The 21,884-nt window shown below is 43.8% G+C and overlaps 2 protein-coding genes, 1 long non-coding RNA gene and 5 other non-coding genes across 8 annotated transcripts; 2 read left to right on the top strand and 6 right to left on the bottom strand.

Annotated features, from left to right (window-relative positions):
- Positions 1-45: 45 nt before the first annotated feature.
- Positions 46-5,748, bottom strand: LOC123999924 (heat shock cognate 70 kDa protein). The gene is made up of 9 exons (XM_046305963.1): positions 5,634-5,748; positions 3,505-3,714; positions 3,058-3,263; positions 2,808-2,960; positions 2,029-2,584; positions 1,602-1,804; positions 1,183-1,381; positions 721-953; positions 46-521 (listed from the first exon to the last, which is right to left on the bottom strand). Exons 2-9 carry the CDS (start codon positions 3,707-3,709, stop codon positions 321-323), a joined length of 1,956 nt encoding a protein of 651 aa, XP_046161919.1. The 5' UTR covers positions 3,710-3,714; positions 5,634-5,748; the 3' UTR covers positions 46-320.
- LOC124000940 lies at positions 586-679 on the bottom strand. Its single transcript, XR_006832704.1, has one exon. It is a non-coding gene; the product is annotated as a small nucleolar RNA SNORD14 (small nucleolar RNA).
- Positions 1,018-1,111, bottom strand: LOC124000937. Its single transcript, XR_006832701.1, has one exon. It is a non-coding gene; the product is annotated as a small nucleolar RNA SNORD14 (small nucleolar RNA).
- LOC124000936 lies at positions 1,869-1,962 on the bottom strand. The gene has a single exon (XR_006832700.1). It is a non-coding gene; the product is annotated as a small nucleolar RNA SNORD14 (small nucleolar RNA).
- Positions 2,657-2,750, bottom strand: LOC124000939. The gene has a single exon (XR_006832703.1). It is a non-coding gene; the product is annotated as a small nucleolar RNA SNORD14 (small nucleolar RNA).
- On the bottom strand, positions 3,335-3,428 carry LOC124000938. The gene has a single exon (XR_006832702.1). It is a non-coding gene; the product is annotated as a small nucleolar RNA SNORD14 (small nucleolar RNA).
- An 8,872-nt stretch (positions 5,749-14,620) lies between the features above and the next one.
- On the top strand, positions 14,621-17,558 carry zgc:113176 (uncharacterized protein LOC554708 homolog). Its single transcript, XM_046305795.1, has 4 exons — positions 14,621-15,492; positions 16,769-16,895; positions 17,216-17,335; positions 17,536-17,558. The coding sequence occupies exons 1-4, from the start codon at positions 15,367-15,369 to the stop codon at positions 17,556-17,558; spliced, it is 396 nt and encodes a 131-aa protein (XP_046161751.1). The 5' UTR covers positions 14,621-15,366.
- A 197-nt stretch (positions 17,559-17,755) lies between these two features.
- LOC123999929 lies at positions 17,756-19,427 on the top strand. The gene is made up of 3 exons (XR_006832515.1): positions 17,756-17,966; positions 18,265-18,452; positions 19,352-19,427. It is a non-coding gene; the product is annotated as an uncharacterized LOC123999929 (long non-coding RNA).
- Positions 19,428-21,884: the final 2,457 nt, after the last annotated feature.

Raw genomic sequence — 21,884 nt, 5'->3', positions numbered from 1 at the left:
TCCCTTATTCAAAGTAGTGTAAAGGACCCAAAAATTTAGAAGGTGGACGGTCACAGTACATTTTATTTTGTCCTAAAGGCATTGTGACAAAGGCAGATGACAACTGAGAAAATACACATGTGAAATTTGACAGCTTTAGTTGTGCTAACAGAAAATTACTGTTCCCTGTTGTGTAGCAAACAAAGTTGAAAAATATGTGATCCCTCAACCTTTACTCAAATTTCACTCCTTGACAAGTCATGAGACTCAGACACAAGAGGGTAGAACACATTTCAAACTTTGCTTGTTAGGGGGAGGTAGTTTCAGAAACAATGGAATGTTTAGTCGACTTCCTCAATGGTTGGTCCAGATGATCCACCACCTCCAGGAGCAGCACCACCAGCTCCAGGGAATCCACCAGCCATGCCCTCAGGCATACCGCCAGGCATCCCACCAGCACCCTGGTATAGCTTGGTGATGATTGGGTTGCACACCTTCTCCAGCTCCTTCTGGTGGTGCTCATACTCTTCCTTCTCAGCAGTCTGAGAAATGCAAAAAAATTAGCAAAACATACAACTTGAAGATACCAATATATTTCACTTTAAGTCGCTCAGACATCCAAGGAAGGTATTGGGCCATCTCTGGTCTTTCAACCTCTGGTGGAAACTACGAATGGCAGGAGTAAACTTCATCACAGCAAGTGGTCCAAGAAAGTACAAGTCACCCCAATTAAATTCTTACCTGGTTCTTGTCCAGCCACCCGATGACCTCGTTGCACTTCTCCAGAATCTTAGTCTTGTCCTCGTCACTGATTTTCCCCTGCAGTTTCTCATCTTCCACAGTAGACTTCATGTTGAAAGCATAGGACTCCAGGGAGTTCTTAGATGAGACCTTGTCACGCTGCACATCATCCTCACACTTGTACTTCTCAGCCTCCTGGACCATGCGCTCAATGTCCTCCTTGCTCAAGCGACCTAATGGAAAAGAATCAAATCAACCAATGTTTGACCGAAACGACAATCAACTTTACTATATTTGTCGCTCAGACATCCAAGGAAGGTATTGGGCCATCTTTGGTCTTTCAACCTCTGGTGGAAACTACGAATGGCAGGAGTAAACTTCATCACAGCGAAACTATTGGGGTTAGGGCTAGTAACCATATCCCATTTTCCAGTGTTAAACTACAATGAAATCCAACATTACCCTTGTCATTGGTGATGGTGATCTTGTTTTCCTTCCCAGTGCTCTTGTCAGCAGCAGACACGTTCATGATGCCATTAGCATCAATGTCAAATGTGACCTCAATCTGAGGAACACCGCGAGGTGCAGGGGGGATTCCAGTCAGCTCAAACTTGCCCAACAGGTTGTTATCCTTGGTCATGGCCCTCTCACCCTCATACACCTGGAGGATACAGTCAATATTAGCAAAACATACAGGTCTTCAAATGAGAAGTACATTTCACTAAAAGCCGATCAAGACAGCCAAGGAATGTATTGGGCAATGTCTTTCAACCGCTGGTGGAAACTACAAATAGCAGGAGTAAAAAGCATCACAGATTGTGGCCAAAGGAATGAGAAAACATTGCCCTAAAATTGACATTTCTTAAAGGCCCCCCCCTCACCTGAATGAGCACACCAGGCTGGTTGTCTGAGTAGGTGGTGAAGGTCTGGGTCTGCTTGGTTGGGATGGTGGTGTTACGTTTGATCAGGACGGTCATGACACCTCCAGCGGTCTCAATACCCAGGGACAGGGGTGTGACGTCCAGCAAAAGCAGGTCCTGGACATTCTCAGACTTGTCACCCGAGAGTATGGCTGCCTGGACAGCTGAAAATGAGATTGGAAGGTTAGACACATGGAGAAACATGACTGTAGGCGCACTGTGCCACTGTCGCTCAGACATCCAAGGAAGGTATTGGGCCATCTTTGGTCTTTCAACCTCTGGTGGAAACTACGAATGGCAGGAGTAAACTTCATCACAGCGAAACTATTGATTTAAGGCTCATTAGAGAAGCCCATTGGCCACAGAGCAAACAAAATCAGTGATTCACCTGCGCCATAGGCCACAGCTTCATCGGGGTTGATGCTTTTGTTGAGCTCTTTGCCGTTGAAGAAATCTTGGAGCAGTTTCTGGATCTTGGGGATACGAGTGGAGCCTCCGACCAGGACGATGTCGTGTACCTGGGCTTTGTCCATCTTGGCGTCGCGGAGGGATTTCTCCACTGGGTCAAGGGTGCCACGGAAAAGGTCTGCATTGAGCTCCTCAAAGCGAGCCCTGGTGATGGAGGTGTAGAAGTCGATTCCCTCGTACAAAGAGTCGATCTCGATGCTGGCCTGGGTGCTGGAGGACAGGGTGCGCTTTGCCCTCTCACATGCGGTGCGGAGACGGCGAACAGCCCTCTTGTTGTCGCTGATGTCTTTCTTGTACTTGCGCTTGAACTCCGCGATGAAGTGGTTGACCATGCGGTTGTCAAAGTCTTCTCCACCCAGATGAGTGTCTCCAGCAGTAGACTTGACCTCAAAGATGCCATCCTCGATGGTCAGGATGGACACGTCAAAGGTGCCGCCACCTAGATCAAAGATAAGGACATTCCTTTCAGCACCGACCTGAAACAGAAGAGAAAATTCAGTATTTGCAACGAGTACAAGCAAGCCCTGATCTATGACATGGCTAATTATTCGCTCAGACATCCAAGGAAGGTATTGGGCCATCTTTGGTCTTTCAACCTCTGGTGGAAACTACGAATGGCAGGAGTAAACTTCATCACAGCAAATTGGAACTGCATCGCAGTCCTTTTCAACAGAAAAAATATCAAGTAATGGAGTTAACCTTCTTGTCCAAGCCGTAGGCAATGGCAGCAGCAGTTGGCTCATTGATGATACGCAGCACATTCAGCCCCGAGATGGTACCAGCATCTTTGGTTGCCTGGCGCTGGGAGTCATTGAAGTAGGCAGGTACGGTAACAACAGCATTGTTGACAGTCTAGGGAGAAAAAAAATTCCATGCATTTGAATAATCCAATAGACCAGTCATGGTAAACTCACAACACCTCCTGTTACAGAACCAGCCACAAACTTACTTTCCCAAGGTACGCCTCAGCAATCTCCTTCATCTTGACCAGAACCATAGATGAAATTTCTTCTGGGTAGAAGGACTTAGTCTCTCCTTTGTATTCAACTTGGAGCTTAGGCCGAGTAGAATCATTGATAACTTCAAAGGGCCAATGCTTCATGTCCGATTGAACAACTCCATCATCAAACCTGCGGCCAATCAGTCTCTTAGCATCTGCAACAAGACGACCAGTTAGATTTAGCATTTTCTACAGCGATATGGAGTCAAGTGAGTTAAATGGCGTGTCACTCAGACATCCAAGGAAGGTATTGGGCCATCTCTGGTCTTTCAACCTCTGGTGGAAACTACGAATGGCAGGAGTAAACTTCATCACAGTGAACAAGCATTGCCACAAAGTCAAATTATAAATCACTAATCTTATTTTAGGAGACATCACCAGAACGTAAAAACGTACCGAATACTGTGTTGCATGGGTTCATGGCAACCTGATTCTTAGCAGCATCACCGATGAGCCTCTCAGAGTCAGTGAAGGCAACGTAGCTTGGAGTGGTCCTGTTGCCCTGGTCGTTGGCAATGATTTCAACCTTGCCATGCTGGAACACACCCACGCAGGAGTAGGTGGTCCCGAGATCGATGCCGACTGCTGGTCCCTTAGACATGTTACCTGGACAACAAAGAACAGCATGGTGTCAGGTAACAAATGACACTATGCGAGAATACAACAACCGCAGTAAACAAATCAGCAGTCACTAGAAACCAATGTGGTCATCAAAAAACATCGGTCATTTGTAAACATTAGTTACCCCTTTAGGCCAGACTGCACAGCGACTCAAGTACTAACCCAGGAATTCTCCAATGTGGGACAGGTCTTTGAAAACGGCTAATTTCATGTTCACATTTGCAATGGTATTCCTCAACCTAACCGAGTAAGATTGATGAGACATTGTCCTGATTGTGACTCATGGTCATCTTACATTTACATTTAAGTCATTTAGCAGACGCTCTTATCCAGAGCGACTTACAAAGTGGTGCATTCACCTTATGACATCCAGCGGAACAGCCACAAGCGAAACACCTCAACTCCTGTCATTGTTGTGAGAAAGGAAATAAATTGTACCAAGTTGCGCCCTGTAGCTACATTGAAGTTAGTTGTCAGGGATAGGTAAAGGAATTACACGTTTGGCACCTCAGGCACTACCTAGTGCCATTTGCATCTTAGGGGCAGGCATAAAAGTAGATGCGCAATTAGTCATTGTAGTTAATTACCACATGTTCTCAATTGTGCAGGAAATGGACCCGTTGAAAGTTAGCCTGAAATAGTGTATGTGATTTAACTCAACAGCAACGAGCACACTGAGCTCACTGGGAAAATGTTATATAAATAATTCAACCAAAGTCAGTCAATTAGTAGTTTTAAACACTAACAATATGACAACCCCAACTTAAGATATTGGACTAACATGTTAAATTTAAAGCCACTAAGCATAACCTGCAGCCATTTCCTGGTTGTCAAAACTGAGATTTTCCCCAAATACAGTTTAGTCAACAACTATAGGGTAGAGAATGATCGCACCATCGAAACTACTGAATTATTTTCCAAAGCCAAAAATAATTTCAGCTGGTGTACAAAAGAAAGTAGAAGCAGAAAGGAAACTTCAGACCTGGAAGCATAGAAATGGCGCACCCATATCAGATCTATCCTACCGCTTTTAAGATTTTCAATTAGAGCTCTATAACTCGCATGTGAAATACGGTCAGGTCGCCCAAAAAGTTAAGTGTATTTGATATACCATCGACTAGAGAAACAACAAACTTCCTTTATTTTAAGTCCTACGCTCAAAATAGAGATCGCTATAAAGAGAACGTATAACACAATAACCAAAGTTATATATTTGTCCCCCGAAATGCCTATGCGAATAAGGTCAGCAAAACTAAAGTATCCACTAACCAATAAAACGTTTAATTCAAGATAATGTGCTCACGTCTACACCAAGTTAAGCAACAGATACCGGTATGTACCGGTATTACACTTCAGTAAGAACTATGGACGTCCATATGTGCGTCACATCACGCGGGGTGCAGTCTCTAGAACGTTCTAGAACTAGGCCGACCACGAGGGTGGACGCGCGCCATATCCTGGTATACCGCATACAAACGTTGTTACCTAGTGCAGTGACAAAAACTGTTTGAAACGGTCGATCGAATGTCAATCAAATAATTATTAGCTGTGATGTGTTAACCACGATATTAAAGGTTGACCGATTAATTAACAAGTAAAGGCCAACTAAAATCTAACTAGTTACCCAACGTTAACAGTTAAACGATATCAACTATGATTGAAAAATGTAAATATATTGCAGTAATTCCGAGTTAAAGCTAGATCAGTTAGGTAAATTCCACAAGGTTTAATTTGTCGACTAGGTGATAGTGAAAACTTCAAGGCCAAGTGGTTAATTTACGTTAGCCAGCCTTGTCTACCGGATATAAAATGTACCTGCTTGTGGTCAGCAAAATAAATAACGGTGAACTAAAAAACCGCTTTCATTATTACATTACTATTAAATTAAACCATTCCTTACTTACGAATTAATTATTTGACCGAAGGTGATGCTGATGTTGATCGGAGTTGAACAATGGCGAAGCCTCCCTTTCTTCGCCTTGTGTGTTGTGAGAGAAAGAAGGAAGGATAAGTCTACCATTACTATATAAACGGCAAGGCAACCAATCATAGCTCAGGATTCAACTTGACATTCCAAAATACCAATAAAAACACAGGCTGTTGCTCCCTCCCACTGCCCATGAAGACGTCGGGTTGCGTTCGCACCGGATACACTTTAAAAATAAATTTAAAAAATAACCTTTATTTAACCTTTATTTAACCAGGTAGGTTAGTTGAGAACACGTTCTCATTTGCAACTGCGACCTGGCCAAGGGAAAGCATAGCAGTTCGACATATACAACAACACAGAGTTACACATGGAATAAACAAAATATACAGTCAATAATACAGTAGAAAAAGAATGCACAGTGAGTGCAAATGAGGTAAGATAAAAGAGTTAAGGCAATAAATACGCCATGGTGGCGAAGTAATTACAATATAGCAATTAAACACTGGAATGTTAGATGTGCAGAAGATGAATGAGCAAGTAGAGATACTGAGGTGCAAAGGAGCAAGATAAATAAATAAATACAGTATGGGGATGAGGTAATGCAATCAGTCGATATACTCGACAACTATCATCAGAAATCATGCGATTTAAATCAGACAGTGGGGCCCGCCTGATTCACAAGTGAGTCAGAAGGTTCAAATCAACGTTTCATATCGTGGTGTAGATGTACTGTATTGACAATGGCACAATAACGCGAGATCACATTCCCAGCATGGCCGACAACCAGACCTCCCTTGCCCGCCATAGGAAGCAAAATTGTAATTATTAAATTATAAGTGATCATTGCATTTGCAGTTCTTAAATGATTTAAAACATATTTTTTAACTCTGAACGAGCTTCGGCAACTCGTGGTCCAGGTGACTAGCTTTACTGACATTGCTAGCCCTTGGTTGCGTTGCTAGCCCTCGGGCGCGTTCCAGGTTGCAAGTTGACAAGGATACGTTCCTTGCCAGGCTGCGGTTGCGTTGCTAGGCCGCAACCGCGTCGCAGGTCTGCATGGGTGCGTCCAGATGGTCTTCATGGCTTCATAATTCATAGATATATTATAACCGATATTTGACATAACAGATTAATCTGCCATATTAACATAATTGGTTCAGATTATTTGATGATTTATTGGCCTCTACCTTTATTTTATTTTTTACAAATCCCAATTTTTTAATTTAACCTGTATTTAACCAGGCAAGTCAGTTAAGAACAAATTCTTATTTTCAATGACAGCCTAGGAACAGTGGGTTAACTGCCTGTTCAGGGGTAGAACGACAGATTTGTACCTTGTCAGCTCGGGGGTTTGAACTTGCAACCTTGCGGTTACTAGTCCAACACTCTAACCACTAGGCAACCCTGCCGCCCCAAATAACTATTGCAGGGCTGACCAACTCTGTTCCTGGAGAGCGACCATCCTGTAGGTTTTCGCTCCAAACCCAGCAGTAACTAACGTGATTCAACTTATCAACCAGTTAGTTCGGTGCGCTAGATAATCATTTTAGTCAATAAGATTCTTGCTACGTAGCTTAACTTTCTGAACATTCGAGACGTGTAGTCCACTTGTCATTCCAATCTCCTTTGCATTAGCGTAGCCTCTTCTGTAGCCTGTCAACTATGTGTCTGTTTATCCCTGTTCTCTCCTCTCTGCACAGACCATACAAACGCTCCACACCGCGTGGCCGCGGCCACCCTACTCTGGTGGTCCCAGCGCGCACGACCCACGTGGAGTTCCAGGTCTCCGGTAGCCTCTGGAACTGCCAATCTGCGGTCAACAAGGCAGAGTTCATCTCAGCCTATGCCTCCCTCCAGTCCCTCGACTTCTTGGCACTGACGGAAACATGGATCACCACAGACAACACTGCTACTCCTACTGCTCTCTCTTCGTCCGCCCACGTGTTCTCGCACACCCCGAGAGCGTCTGGTCAGCGGGGTGGTGGCACCGGGATCCTCATCTCTCCCAAGTGGTCATTCTCTCTTTCTCCCCTTACCCATCTGTCTATCGCCTCCTTTGAATTCCATGCTGTCACAGTTACTAGCCCTTTCAAGCTTAACATCCTTATCATTTATCGCCCTCCAGGTTCCCTCGGAGAGTTCATCAATGAGCTTGATGCCTTGATAAGCTCCTTTCCTGAGGACGGCTCACCTCTCACAGTTCTGGGCGACTTTAACCTCCCCACGTCTACCTTTGACTCTTTCCTCTCTGCCTCCTTCTTTCCACTCCTCTCCTCTTTTGACCTCACCCTCTCACCTTCCCCCTACTCACAAGGCAGGCAATACGCTCGACCTCATCTTTACTAGATGCTGTTCTTCCACTAACCTCACTGCAACTCCCCTCCAAGTCTCCGACCACTGCCTTGTATCCTTTTCCCTCTCGCTCTCATCCAACACCTCCCACACTGCCCCTACTCGGATGGTATCGCGCCGTCCCAACCTTCGCTCTCTCTCCCCCGCTACTCTCTCCTCTTCCATCCTATCATCTCTTCCCTCCGCTCAAACCTTCTCCCACCTATCTCCTGATTCTGCCTCCTCAACCCTCCTCTCCTCCCTCTCTGCATCCCTTGACTCTCTATGTCCCCTATCCTCCAGGCCGGCTCGGTCCTCCCCTCCCGCTCCGTGGCTCGATGACTCATTGCGAGCTCACAGAACAGGGCTCCGGGCAGCCGAGCGGAAATGGAGGAAAACTCGCCTCCCTGCGGACCTGGCATCCTTTCACTCCCTCCTCTCTACATTTTCCTCCTCTGTCTCTGCTGCTAAAGCCACTTTCTACCACGCTAAATTCCAAGCATCTGCCTCTAACCCTAGGAAGCTCTTTGCCACCTTCTCCTCCCTCCTGAATCCTCCGCCCCCTCCCCCCTCCTCCCTCTCTGCAGATGACTTCGTCAACCATTTTGAAAAGAAGGTCGACGACATCCGATCCTCGTTTGCTAAGTCAAACGACACCGCTGGTTCTGCTCACACTGCCCTACCCTGTGCTCTGACCTCTTTCTCCCCTCTCTCTCCAGATGAAATCTCGCGTCTTGTGACGGCCGGCCGCCCAACAACCTGCCCGCTTGACCCTATCCCCTCCTCTCTTCTCCAGACCATTTCCGGAGACCTTCTCCCTTACCTCACCTCGCTCATCAACTCATCCCTGACCGTTGGCTACGTCCCTTCCGTCTTCAAGAGAGCGAGAGTTGCACCCCTTCTGAAAAAACCTACACTCGATCCCTCCGATGTCAACAATTACAGACCAGTATCCCTTCTTTCTTTTCTCTCCAAAACTCTTGAACGTGCCGTCCTTGGCCAGCTCTCCCGCTATCTCTCTCTGAATGACCTTCTTGATCCAAATCAGTCAGGTTTCAAGACTAGTCATTCAACTGAGACTGCTCTCCTCTGTATCACGGAGGCGCTCCGCACTGCTAAAGCTAACTCTCTCTCCTCTGCTCTCATCCTTCTAGATCTATCGGCTGCCTTCGATACTGTGAACCATCAGATCCTCCTCTCCACCCTCTCCGAGTTGGGCATCTCCGGCGCGGCCCACGCTTGGATTGCGTCCTACCTGACAGGTCGCTCCTACCAGGTGGCGTGGCGAGAATCTGTCTCCTCACCACGCGCTCTCACCACTGGTGTCCCCAGGGCTCTGTTCTTGGCCCTCTCCTATTCTCGCTATACACCAAGTCACTTGGCTCTGTCATAACCTCACATGGTCTCTCTTATCATTGCTATGCAGACGACACACAATTAATCTTCTCCTTTCCCCCTTCTGATGACCAGGTGGCGAATCGCATCTCTGCATGTCTGGCAGACATATCAGTGTGGATGACGGATCACCACCTCAAGCTGAACCTCGGCAAGACGGAGCTGCTCTTCCTCCCGGGGAAGGACTGCCCGTTCCATGATCTCGCCATCACGGTTGACAACTCCATTGTGTCCTCCTCCCAGAGCGCCAAGAACCTTGGCGTGATCCTGGACAACACCCTGTCGTTCTCAACTAACATCAAGGCGGTGGCCCGTTCCTGTAGGTTCATGCTCTACAACATCCGCAGAGTACGACCCTGCCTCACACAGGAAGCGGCGCAGGTCCTAATCCAGGCACTTGTCATCTCCCGTCTGGATTACTGCAACTCGCTGTTGGCTGGGCTCCCTGCCTGTGCCATTAAACCCCTTCAACTCATCCAGAACGCCGCAGCCCGTCTGGTGTTCAACCTTCCCAAGTTCTCTCACGTCACCCCGCTCCTCCGTTCTCTCCACTGGCTTCCAGTTGAAGCTCGCATCCGCTACAAGACCATGGTGCTTGCCTACGGAGCTGTGAGGGGAACGGCACCTCAGTACCTCCAGGCTCTGATCAGGCCCTACACCCAAACAAGGGCACTGCGTTCATCCACCTCTGGCCTGCTCGCCTCCCTACCACTGAGGAAGTACAGCTCCCGCTCAGCCCAGTCAAAACTGTTCGCTGCCCTGGCCCCCCCAATGGTGGAACAAACTCCCTCACGACGCCAGGACAGCGGAGTCAATCACCACCTTCCGGAGACACCTGAAACCCCACCTCTTTAAGGAATACCTAGGATAGGTTAAGTAATCCCTCTCACCCCACCCCCCCTAAGTTTTAGATGCACTATTGTTAAGTGACTGTCCCACTGGATGTCATAAGGTGAATGCACCAATTTGTAAGTCGCTCTGGATAAGAGCGTCTGCTAAATGACTTAAATGTAATGTAAATGTAGATATGGGTCTAAACAAAAACCTACACTCCCATTCCAACCCAGAATCCTTACTGGATTTCTATTGACTTCCCAAGACAAGATTTGGAAGGATGGCCACACGAGGCTAGCATTGAACATATCACCTAACCACATATTGGTGGTTTTCCTGCCTGATTATGTTGAAGGCTTTGCGTTGCATAAACCAATTTTTGTGCGCCACGTCATCAAGTGTCGTGAAGTACATTCCTATATCATATGATGTTAGCTGTTAGCTGATATTAGTTAGCTGATATGTTAAACACCTATCCAAGCTTTGCGTGATCTGGCTGGCATCTGCAATGTAGTCAGGCAGGAATGCCACCCATATGATATAGCGGAGTAGTATAGCAATATATTGGTTGATGCAATACATTATCTGCAATTTGCAATTCATAATCCAAGATGGCGTAGCAGTCAGGCGTCTTTGTCCTGTCATGTCCCTTGTATATATCGTTTTACATATTTTTCGTCGCATATCCTTTAAAATATTTTGCCTCATCATCTAAATGCTCTCCTGCAACCCGCCTCACCCAATGTGGCGTGGCTCTGCTTTTTTTTCCTAAAGTATTTATATTTACTTCGGATCTGGAATCCCTCAACTGAAGCTAGCCAGCTAACCACCAGACTCACATCTCCCTCACTAGCTTTAAGCACCAGCTGTCAGAGCAGTTTACAGATCACTGCACCTGTACTTAGCCTATCTGTAAACAGCTAATCTATCTACCTACCTCATCCCCATACTGGTATTTATTTATTTTGCTCCTTTGCACCCCAGTATCTCTACCTGCACATTCATCTTCTGCCGATCTACCATTCCAGTGTTTAATTGCTATATTGTAATTACTTCGCCACCATGGTCTATTTATTTCCGTAACTTACCTCATTTGCACTCACTTTATATAGACTTTTTGTTTTTTTTTGTTCTACTGTATTATTGACTGTATGTTGTGTTTATTCCATGTGTAACTCTGTGTTGTTGTATGTGTCGAATTGCTACGCTTTATCTTGGCCAGGTCGCAGTTGCAAATGAGAACTTGTTCTCAACTAGCCTACCTGGTTAAATAAAGGTGAAATAAATAAAATAAAATAAAAATTTGGTCAGGGCCTGGAACATGACCCTCAACTAGCTAAATCAGGTATGTTAGGTTAGGGTTGGACTGAATACCCACAGGATGGTAGATCTCCAGGAAGAGAGTTAGGTAGATCTGTTGTGACCTATGTAAGTACTAGGTCATATTTATTGGTGCAGACCGTAGCAGAATTCCCTTTTTTTAATGGAAAACAAAAAAACAGTTTCTTATAGGACAAGTTCAGGTAGGCAGATTCAGTTCATCTTCGTTCTGTTTGGTGCCTATTGAATACGACCCTGTACTGCCACCTCCAATCAAGTCCCAGGCTTTTATGGGCACACTGCCCATCATTTGCTCTTCTATAGTTTTGTGTTTGTGTAGAGAGGAGTCTCACGCATTGGTCGTTGACCGATGGCCGACACAGATTCTACTTTATGAATTCAGAAAGACTGCCTCTGCTCATGGGAAAGATAAAAAGGAATTCGGTGAAGGACCGGTCGTGGTCTCATGTTTCATCTGTGTGTAGTGACATTAGATTGGTCTGTTACACTGGTCGCAGCAAAACTCTTTATTGCCACACAATCAGAGTTGGTGGTAATTGCTTTTGGTACAGCATGATGGGCAAAAATTCTCACAAGGTTTTAATTTGAATGTATTAGTCGATAAGTACAACATTTTAAGGCACAGTGTGAATTGCATTGACTGTTAAATGGCAAGAGACAAAATAATATAGACCAGCAAAAAATACATGAAAAAAAATCCCAGACATTATACAGCTGTGCCAGGGGAAAAAAACCTCTCCCCCATGTCAACAAAACAAAAGAGCTGATTGTGGACTTCTGGAGACAGCAGAGGGAACACGCTCCCATCCACATCGACGGGAGCGCAGTGGAGAAGGTGAAAAGCTTCAAGTTCCTCGCCATACACATCACTGACAATCTGATGGTCCACCCTCATAGACAGTGTGGTGAGGCGCAACAGCTCCTCTTCAACCTCATGAGCCTGAAGAAATTTGTGTTGGCTCTTAAGACCCTCACAATCTTTTACAGATGCACCTCTTGAGAGCATCTTGTTGGACTGTATCACCGCCTGGCACGGCAACTGCACCGCCCGCAACTGCAGGGCTCTCCAGAGGGTGGTGCGGTCTGCCAAATGCATCACAGGGGGCAAACTACCTGCCTTCCAGGACACCTACAGCACCCAAAGTCACAGGAAGGCCAAAAATATCATTAAGGACACCAACCACCCGAGCCACGGCCTGTTCATCCGTTATCATCCAGAAGTCGAGCTCAGTACAGGTGCATCAAAGCAGGGACCGAGAGACTGGAAAACAGCTTCTATCTCAAGGCCATCATATTTTTAAATAGCTGTCACTAGCCAGCACCCTGCCCTGAACTTAGTCACTTTCACTAGTCGAGTACCACACGGTTACTCAACCATGCACCTTAGAGGCTGCTGCCCTATGCACATAGACATGGAATCACTGGTCACTTTCATAATGGAACACTGGTCACTTTAATAATGTTTACATACCGTTTTACTAATTTCATATGCATTTACTGTATTCTAGTCAATGTCACTCTGACATTGCTCATCCTAATATTTATATATTTCTTAATTCCATTCTTTTACTTTTAGATTTGTGTGTATTGTTGTGAATTGTTAGATACTTCTGCACTGTTTGGAGCTAGGAACACACGCATTTCGCTACACTTGCAGTAACATCTGTGTGTGATATGTGATCCTGGACAACACCCTGTCGTTCTCAACTAACATCAAGACGGTGGCACGTTCCTGTAGGTTCATGCTCTACAACATCCGCAGAGTACGACCCTGCCTCACACAGGAAGCGGCGCAGGTCCTAATCCAGGCACTTGTCATCTCCCGTCTGGATTACTGCAACTCGCTGTTGGCTGGGCTCCCTGCCTGTGCCATTAAACCCCTACAACTCATCCAGAACGCCGCAGCCCGTCTAGTGTTCAACCTTCCCAAGTTCTCTCACGTCACCCCGCTCCTCCGCTCTCTCCACTGGCTTCCAGTTGAAGCTCGCATCCGCTACAAGACCATGGTGCTTGCCTACGGAGCTGTGAGGGGAACGGCACCTCAGTACCTCCAGGCTCTGATCAGGCCCTACACCCAAATAAGGGCACTGCGTTCATCCACCTCTGGCCTGCTCGTCTCCCTACCACTGAGGAAGTACAGTTCCCGCTCAGCCCAGTCAAAACTGTTCGCTGCTCTGGCTCCCCAATGGTGGAACAAACTCCCTCACGACGCCAGGACAGCGGAGTCAATCACCACCTTCCGGAGACACCTGAAACCCCACCTCTTTAAGGAATACTTAGGATAGGATAAAGTAATCCTTCTCACCCCCCTCCCCCCTTAAAATATTTAGATGCACTATTGTAAAGTGGCTGTTCCACTGGATGTCATAAGGTGAATGCACCAATTTGTAAGTCGCTCTGGATAAGAGCGTCTGCTAAATGACTTAAATGTAAATGTAAATGTAAGAGGCTGGTGAGGGGAGGATGGCTTGTAATAATATCTGGAATGTTGTAAATGGAACAGTATCAAACACATGGATGTGTATGATAACGTTCCAGCCATTTCTATGAGCCTGTTTTATTTTGATTGAAAACAGAGCTACTATAATTTGTCTTTGTTTATTATAGGACGTGCATACAGTGCCTGCCTTAATTCTATCTAAAGAGGGATTACATTTGATGTTTCTTCTGATAGATCGACACAACCTACTCCACATTTTCAAAGTGAAGGAAAGTTATGTAAGTCGCTCTGGATAAGAGCGTCTGCTAAATGACTTAAATGTAAATGTAAATCTGCTAAATATGTGATTTAAAAAAATATATATATTTCACCTTTATTTAACCAGGTAGGCAAGTTGAGAACATGTTCTCATTTACAATTGCGACCTGGCCAAGATAAAGCAAAGCTGTTCGACACATACAACAACACAGAGTTACACATGGAGTAAAACAAACATACAGTAGAAAAATAAGTCTATATACAACGTGAGCAAATGAGGTGAGATAAGGGAGGTAAAGGCAAAAAAAGGCCATGGTGGCGAAGTAAATACAATTTAGCAAGTAAAACACTGGAATGGTAGATTTGCAGTGGAAGAATGTGCAAAATAGAGATAGAAATTGTGGCTACCAATCTACATTCCATTAAAGTGTCCATCCATGGCCAAAAACGTGAGGGTAGAGCTGGGGAGCAGGGTGGCAAAATATAGCCATCTGCATTGTATTGGCTCAAGCTCCTTCTCTGGCTCTTTGGTGCAACTGACAAGCTGAACATCACCATACTCCAGCACAACATCCTTGAATACATGAGCCCTTGTTATATTATAATAATATTCGTATAACCCATCTACTGTATATCAGCACCATGTCACCAGGTCAAATTCCTGGCACGTGTAAATGTTCTTGGTGAAGCTTGTTCTGATTTTACGGCCCGTTGTTACAAAGTTATTTACAAACAGAAGCAAAATCACCATGTCAATAGCAACACGGTAACATAACAATAGTGTACCACATCAGCCAACATATCATGGAAACAACCTCACTAGTAAGTCCTAGCAATAGTCAGTAGAGTAGGTTTTTAGTGTGTTAATGGCTAAGGGCACAAAGCTTATACCGAAACATGCCTTATTGCATCGTACAGTACCTATGGCTGGATGTGAATAATATGAAGTCAGTATTATCTGCCATGGGGCTTACCTTGTATTATGCCTTAGTGATTTCTTAGCTGATTATGGCCCACTTCTCATATGAAATCTGTGATAAGTATACTGATCCATATATAGCACTGGATTAGGATATGTCTTAACAAGTGTCATTCTATTCTTAGGTCAATGAAGATCGTACATTTTCCTGATCAATTAGGGGTATTGAAGGCCTTTTTTGACCAGGGAATGACCAGGAGACGGTTGCCTCTGCTGGCAGCCACCAAAACTGGCCTGTCAGAGAGTATGGTGGAGGTGAGGGTCATTCATGTTCTGTATTCTGTGAACATAAGAAAGGGTTTTGTCTTTTTGTCATTTCTCCCTGGATTCTGGGCAAAACATTTGGTTTAGGATTACTTAGGAAACTTCCTATGCCCTTACTGATGATTCACCTTTTATTTACGACATTAATTGAAAGCATCTTAACCTTCTGCTTCCTTGGGTGTTATGGTTTGACAGTGTCAAGTCTCAAAGCATCCCATCACTCTACAAATCAAGAACCATCCATAAATCCAGACAATTTTACTTAGACACACCCACTATATGACCAGTACCAACAGCTTCTGTCAGGTCGAAAGTTCAAAACCCCACACTGTAGAACAAACGGCACACAAGTCATTCATATCAACCAGCATCAGGTTCCTAAATCCAGGAAGACTAAACTGTAACTCACCACCTACAGTATACCTCTATGTATTTGTTTGTCTGACCTTGTCTTGTGAAGTATGTCCTGTGATATTTTATGTTGTATTTAAGTGAAGAGTTGAATGTTCTGTGATGTGTTATCGTACACGTTTGCCATTATTCCCAAACAAATTCTGCTATGGAACAATGAAGGGTTAAATCCTGGATCTTATCCTTTGCTGTTGTCATAATTATAATGTCTTAAAAACTTTTTCCAGCACATATGCGTTTTGCCTCTAGTTTCATATTTCCTGGTAAAACCTAGATTCAAAACACCCCTCACTTACCCTCTGGTTGTGACACAACGCAGATAATTCATGTTATATAAGGGCTCTGTAACACATTCATAGGAAGAAGGTGAGGACCAAGGTACAGCGTGGTACGTGTTCATATTATTTATTTGAAACTGAACACTAAAATGAAAATCAACAAAGAGAACCATAACAGTTCTGTCTGGTGCAGACACAAAAACAGAAAGCAACTACCCACAAAAACCCAGTGGGAAAAGGCTACCTAAGTATGGTTCTCAAACAGAGACAACGAAAGACAGCTGCCTCTGATTGAGAACCACATGGCCAAACAACAAAGAAATATAAAACATAGAAGATGAACATAGAATGCCCACCCTAGTCACACCCTGGCCTAACCAAAATAGAGAATAAAAGCCTCTCTATGGCCAGGGTGTGACAGGCTCCTTTTTCAATCATGTGCAAGATAAAAAGCTGAGTTTCTGGGGCAATATTTTTGTGTTTACTCTTTTAAAAAACTATTATGTACAATTACTCTGATTTGAAAATGTGATGCAATATTATTTACTATTGTGTTGTCTTCCTATTGTTTCCTCTAGAACTGGTTAGGGAATGAAAGAGTAAAGCTGGCCCAGAGTAAAGCTGTCTCTCAACACAAAACTAAGCTCTACAAACGTAATGTGTCAGCTTACAACTTGTTTATGAGGGACCACCTTAAAGCTAAAGGTTTGTGCCTTTTTGGCTTGAATGACCTGTTTGCAATTACAAGAGCAAGGAGAGCATTCAAGTATTGTGGACTGCACGCATTTCTCAATTGGTGTGTCTTTGATGTAGGTTAATTATTATACTCTTTTAGATAAATGATCAGAGGTGTTTCTCTTCAGAACTTTATGGGTCTAACAACAAATTCTAAAGTCAACTGACTCCATCTGACACATATTTCTACTTTGTTTCAGCAAGTAAATGTTTTGTCGTAGTAATGCCTTGATAGAATAGATTGATAAAACAATGTCACTGACATTGTCATGTTTTCTGTTGTATGTCAGGAGTTATGTCAGGTACACTGGGCAAATGGCAGGCATTACCACCTGCCACAAAAGCCCATTACAGTGAGGAGGCAGACAAGCTACGGTCAGGAGTTGAAGGGGAACCTGAAGGCATTAAAAGTAAAAGATCATTTAAGATGGCTGAAATCAATTGTGGGAATGTATACAATAAGGTCACAATAGTAAATCATGACATTTTGAAACATTTACTTTAAAAAAGTAATGTGTTTGTATTTGATAGTTAGAGAGAAGGAACGGGCATTTTTCTTACAGAAGGATTTCAGTTTTTTTGCCAACTCTTTTTCTATAAGCATTTTTAGGTATTGTCTTTTTTTACATCTAATTTCATAACGGACCTGCTCCGCTTTAAAGCAAGCTTAAAAAATGTAATCACTAAAATTCCACTAAACCACTAAAAAGGGCTGACGTTTGATTTATAAAAACATATGTGGTAGCTGTGCCTTGTTGCTTTACATTGTTGATATTCAAGTAAGCAGATTTCTGGATCACTGGTAGAAGCTTGGAATAATGTGTGTACTTGATCTTCCTTCACTAAAGCCTTCTTTCGGTTTCTGTTTAGATGAAGCAGATGGACAGGGCAGAGTTCCATGTATGACTGTGGCTGCCAAGCAGGTGGTCATTGAAATAGAGGGCATGCCAGCTGGGATAGAGTTGAAAAAGCCCTCCCACTATGGCATGGACCAACTATCTTCCATTTTGGAGGCAGGCCATGGCATCAAGTTCACAATAAGTAAGATTGCAATGAATGCTCTCTGCAGTGTTTCAATGCAGAATTGTAATGTCTTGGTCATTGATATGAACAACATTGACATATACAGTACAGGCAGTGACTTGGTCCATTACTTTAGACAATCAGGACATTCCCTTTGAACAGATACCCACTGTGGTCACTGCTCTCACTAAAGGGCAACGGTGGGCTTTACTATATATGGCCATCCACCACTTGTTATTGTTTATTTCTGGGTCAATATGTCTGCTGATTAAGAAAAGATAGAGTAAATGTTTTATTTTAGAATATCTTTTTGCAGCTAGGGGTGGTGCTGGGCCTAGAGCTGGAGATGGGAGTGGAGCTGGGCCTTGAGATGGGAGTGGAGATAGATATGGGCCTGGAGCTGGAACAGTGCCTGTAGTTGGTGCTGGGCCTGGGCCTTTAACTGGAGGTTGGGCTGAGGCTGAAGGTTGGACTGCACCAGGACCTGTGTCTAATTCCCTGGAGGTTGGTAATAATATATACATGTATGCAGAGTATTCAAAACATTAAGGACACCTGCTCTTTCCACAACATAGAATGACCAGGGGAAAGCTATGATCCCTTATTGATGTCACTTGTTGAATCCACTTCAATCAGCGTAGATGAAGGGGAGGAGACAGGTTAAAGAAGGATTTTTACACCTTTTGAGACAGTTGAGACATGGATTGTGTATGTGTGGCATTCAGAGGGTGAATGGACAAGACACATTTTTTAAGTGCCTTTAAATGGGGTATGGTTTTAGGTTCCCGGCTCACTGGTTTGTGTCAGGAACTGCAACGCGCTCAAATGCTTCCCGTGTGTATCAAGAATAGTCAAACACCCAAAGGACATCCAGCCAACTTGACACAACTGAGGGAAGCATTGGAGTTACAATAGGCCAGCATCCCTGTGGAACGCTTTCGACACCTTGTAGAGTCCATGCCGGTGAATTGAGGCTGTTCTGAGGGTAAAGGGAGGGGGGTGAGCAACACAATATTAGGAAGTTGTTCTTAATGTTTTGGAAACTCAGTGTAATTAGATGTTATGTAGTTACAGTATGTATGTTTTGGATGTATACTGCATGATAAAAGAGTAAATATAAAAGAGTAATTGTAGTCAATGACCAGAATCTTTGCTGGCATAGAAAGAGTCAGTTCAGAATTATATTTTGGGTACATATGTGGAAACTCATTTACCACACTACGTAATGAATGAGGTGTTTCAGTGTAGACACTATACTAAAAACACATCTGTTTGATGGTATTTTTTCAAAATGTACTGTGAATGTAGCCAACAAGTCAACCTGTATTTTGTCTTCGATTATAAAGACAATACCTTACAATTTATCACTTTGTAATTGTGCCTCTGTATTTCTTTTCTCCCAGACAACCTTGCAGTTGCAATGAACTCCATTATTACTTAGCCACAATGAATTGTTTTTTAATAAAATATGTTATTCCACGTTGTGTTGGGTGTAATTACATTGATATATCTAGTGAAAACTGGATAAGCAACACTGAACTGCACTGTCACGACTTCCACCAAAGTCGGTTCCTCTCCTTGTTCGGGCGACGTTCGATGTTTGGCATCACGGTCTTCTAGCCATCGTCGATCCACTTTTCATTTTCCATTTGTTTCATCTTGTTTTCCTACACACCTGGTTTTCATTTCCCTCATTAATTGTTGTGTATTTAACCCTCTGTTCCCCCCATGCCTTGTGTTGACTTGTTTGTTGTAAGTGCTTGTGCACATGTTTACTGGTGCACGTCAGGTTTTGTTTCGATGTTGGTTATTTCTTTATGCCGTTGGTTTAGCAAATTAAACTGCTCCGGCTATTATGTAGTTCTGCTCTCCTGCGTCTGACTTCCCTGCCACCAGTTACGCACCCCTGACGGAGAGAAGTTGTCACTACAAGCTTTACATCAAAGTTGCCTGAAGCTGAATGGAAAGGCTATGCCCTTTCCAGTTATTCAGAAGAAAATCCTTGTCTAATTTACAGTTGAAGTCGGAAGTTTACATACACTTAGGTTGGAGTCATTAAAACAAGTTTTTCAACCACTCCACAAATTAATTGATAACAAACTATAGTTTTGGCAAGTCTCCTTTGAGCATGTCACAAGTAATTTTTCCAACAATTGTTTACAGACAGATTATTTCACTTAGAATTCACTGTATCACAATTCCAGTTTGTCAGAGGTTTACATACACTAAGTTGACTGTGCCTTTAAACAGCTTGGAAAATTCCAGAAAATTATGTCATGGCTTTAGAAGCTTCTGATAGGCTAATTGGTATCATTTGAATCAAGGGGAAGTGTACCTGTGGATGTATTTCAAGGCCTACCTTCCAACTCAGTGCCTCTTTGCTTGACATCATGGGAAAATCTAAAGAAATCAGCCAAGACCTCAGAAAAAAATTGTAGACCTCCACAAGTCTGGTTCATCCTTGGGAGCAATTTCCAAACGCCTGAGGGTACCATGTCCATCTTTACAAACAATAGTACGGAAGTATAAACACCATGGGATCATACCGCTCTGGAAGGAGACACGTTCTGTCTCCTTGAGATTAATGTATTTTGGTGCGAAAAGTGCAAATCAACCCCAGAACTACAGCAAAGGACCTTGTGAAAATGCTGGAGGAAACCGGTACAAAAGTATATATCGACATAACTTGAAGGCCGCTCAGCAAGGAAGAAGCCACTACTACAAAACCGCCATAAAAAAGCCAGACTACAGTTTGCAACTGCACATGGGAACAAAGATCATACTTTTTGGAGAAATGTCCTCTGGTCTGATGAAAAAAATAGAATTGTTTGGCCATAATGACCATCACTATGTTTGGAGGAAAAAGGGGAGGCTTGCAAGCCAAAGAATACCATCCCAACAGTGAAGAACGTGGGTGGCAGCATCACGTTGTGGGGGCTTAAAATGGCTTAAGGGCAACAAAGTCAAGGTATTTTAGTGGCCATCACAAAGCCCTGACCTCAATCCCATAGAACATTTGTGGGCAGAACTGAAAAGGCATGTGTGAGCAAGGAGGCCTACCAACCTGACTCAGTTACACCAGCTCTGTCAGGAGGAATGGGCCAAAATTCACCCAACTTATTGTGGGCACCTTGTGGAAGGCTGCCTGAAACATTTGACCCAAGTTAAACAATTTAAAGGCAATGCTACCAAATACTAATTGAGTGTATGTAAACTTCTGACCAACTGGGAATGTGATGAAAGAAACAAAAGCTGAAATAAGTCATTCTCTCTACTATTATTCTGACATTTCTGTTAGGGTTTTCTTCCGGTGAAGGAGAGGCGGACCAAAATAATAAAGAAAACACAAAATGCTTAGACCAGGGCGTGACAATTTCACATTCTTAAAATAAAGTGGTGATCCTAACTGACCTAAAACAGGGAATTTTACTAGGATTAAATGTCAGGAATTGTGAAAAACTGAGTTTAAATGTATTTGGCTAAGGTGTTTGTAAACTTCCAACTTCAACTGTATATAAGGTTGGTTAACTTACCAGCCTGGACCCAAAACCAACACATTCTACACATTTATATACTACCCTTTTAAAGTTTTATTGCAACCATGGTGTTCATTTTCACTAAAGCAAATGCAGTATATCAAATAACATGACAATGATTATCATCATATGGGTCAGACTGTCCTATACTACTTTGCCCAACACGTTATACACCAGAGGTTGTAAATAAACCTTTAAAGGTTGGTATGACTTGCATTATTGTGATAGGGCTTTGAAACCCATAGCCGAATGCCTTCAGAATGAGCATTTCACACAAAATGGCTGCCGACATTGAACTCAAGTTAGGGTTAGGGGTTATATTTAATGTCAGACTATCCTATACCACTATGCCCAACATGTTATACCCCAGAGGTTGTAATTAAACCTTTAAATGTTGATA

The sequence above is a fragment of the Oncorhynchus gorbuscha genome, linkage group LG16 (genome assembly GCF_021184085.1).
Source record: "Oncorhynchus gorbuscha isolate QuinsamMale2020 ecotype Even-year linkage group LG16, OgorEven_v1.0, whole genome shotgun sequence".
In the NCBI taxonomy this organism is placed as follows: domain Eukaryota; kingdom Metazoa; phylum Chordata; class Actinopteri; order Salmoniformes; family Salmonidae; genus Oncorhynchus; species Oncorhynchus gorbuscha.
The sequence above is the reverse complement of the archived record's forward strand: the minus strand, read 5'-3'. Positions and strand labels throughout refer to the sequence as shown.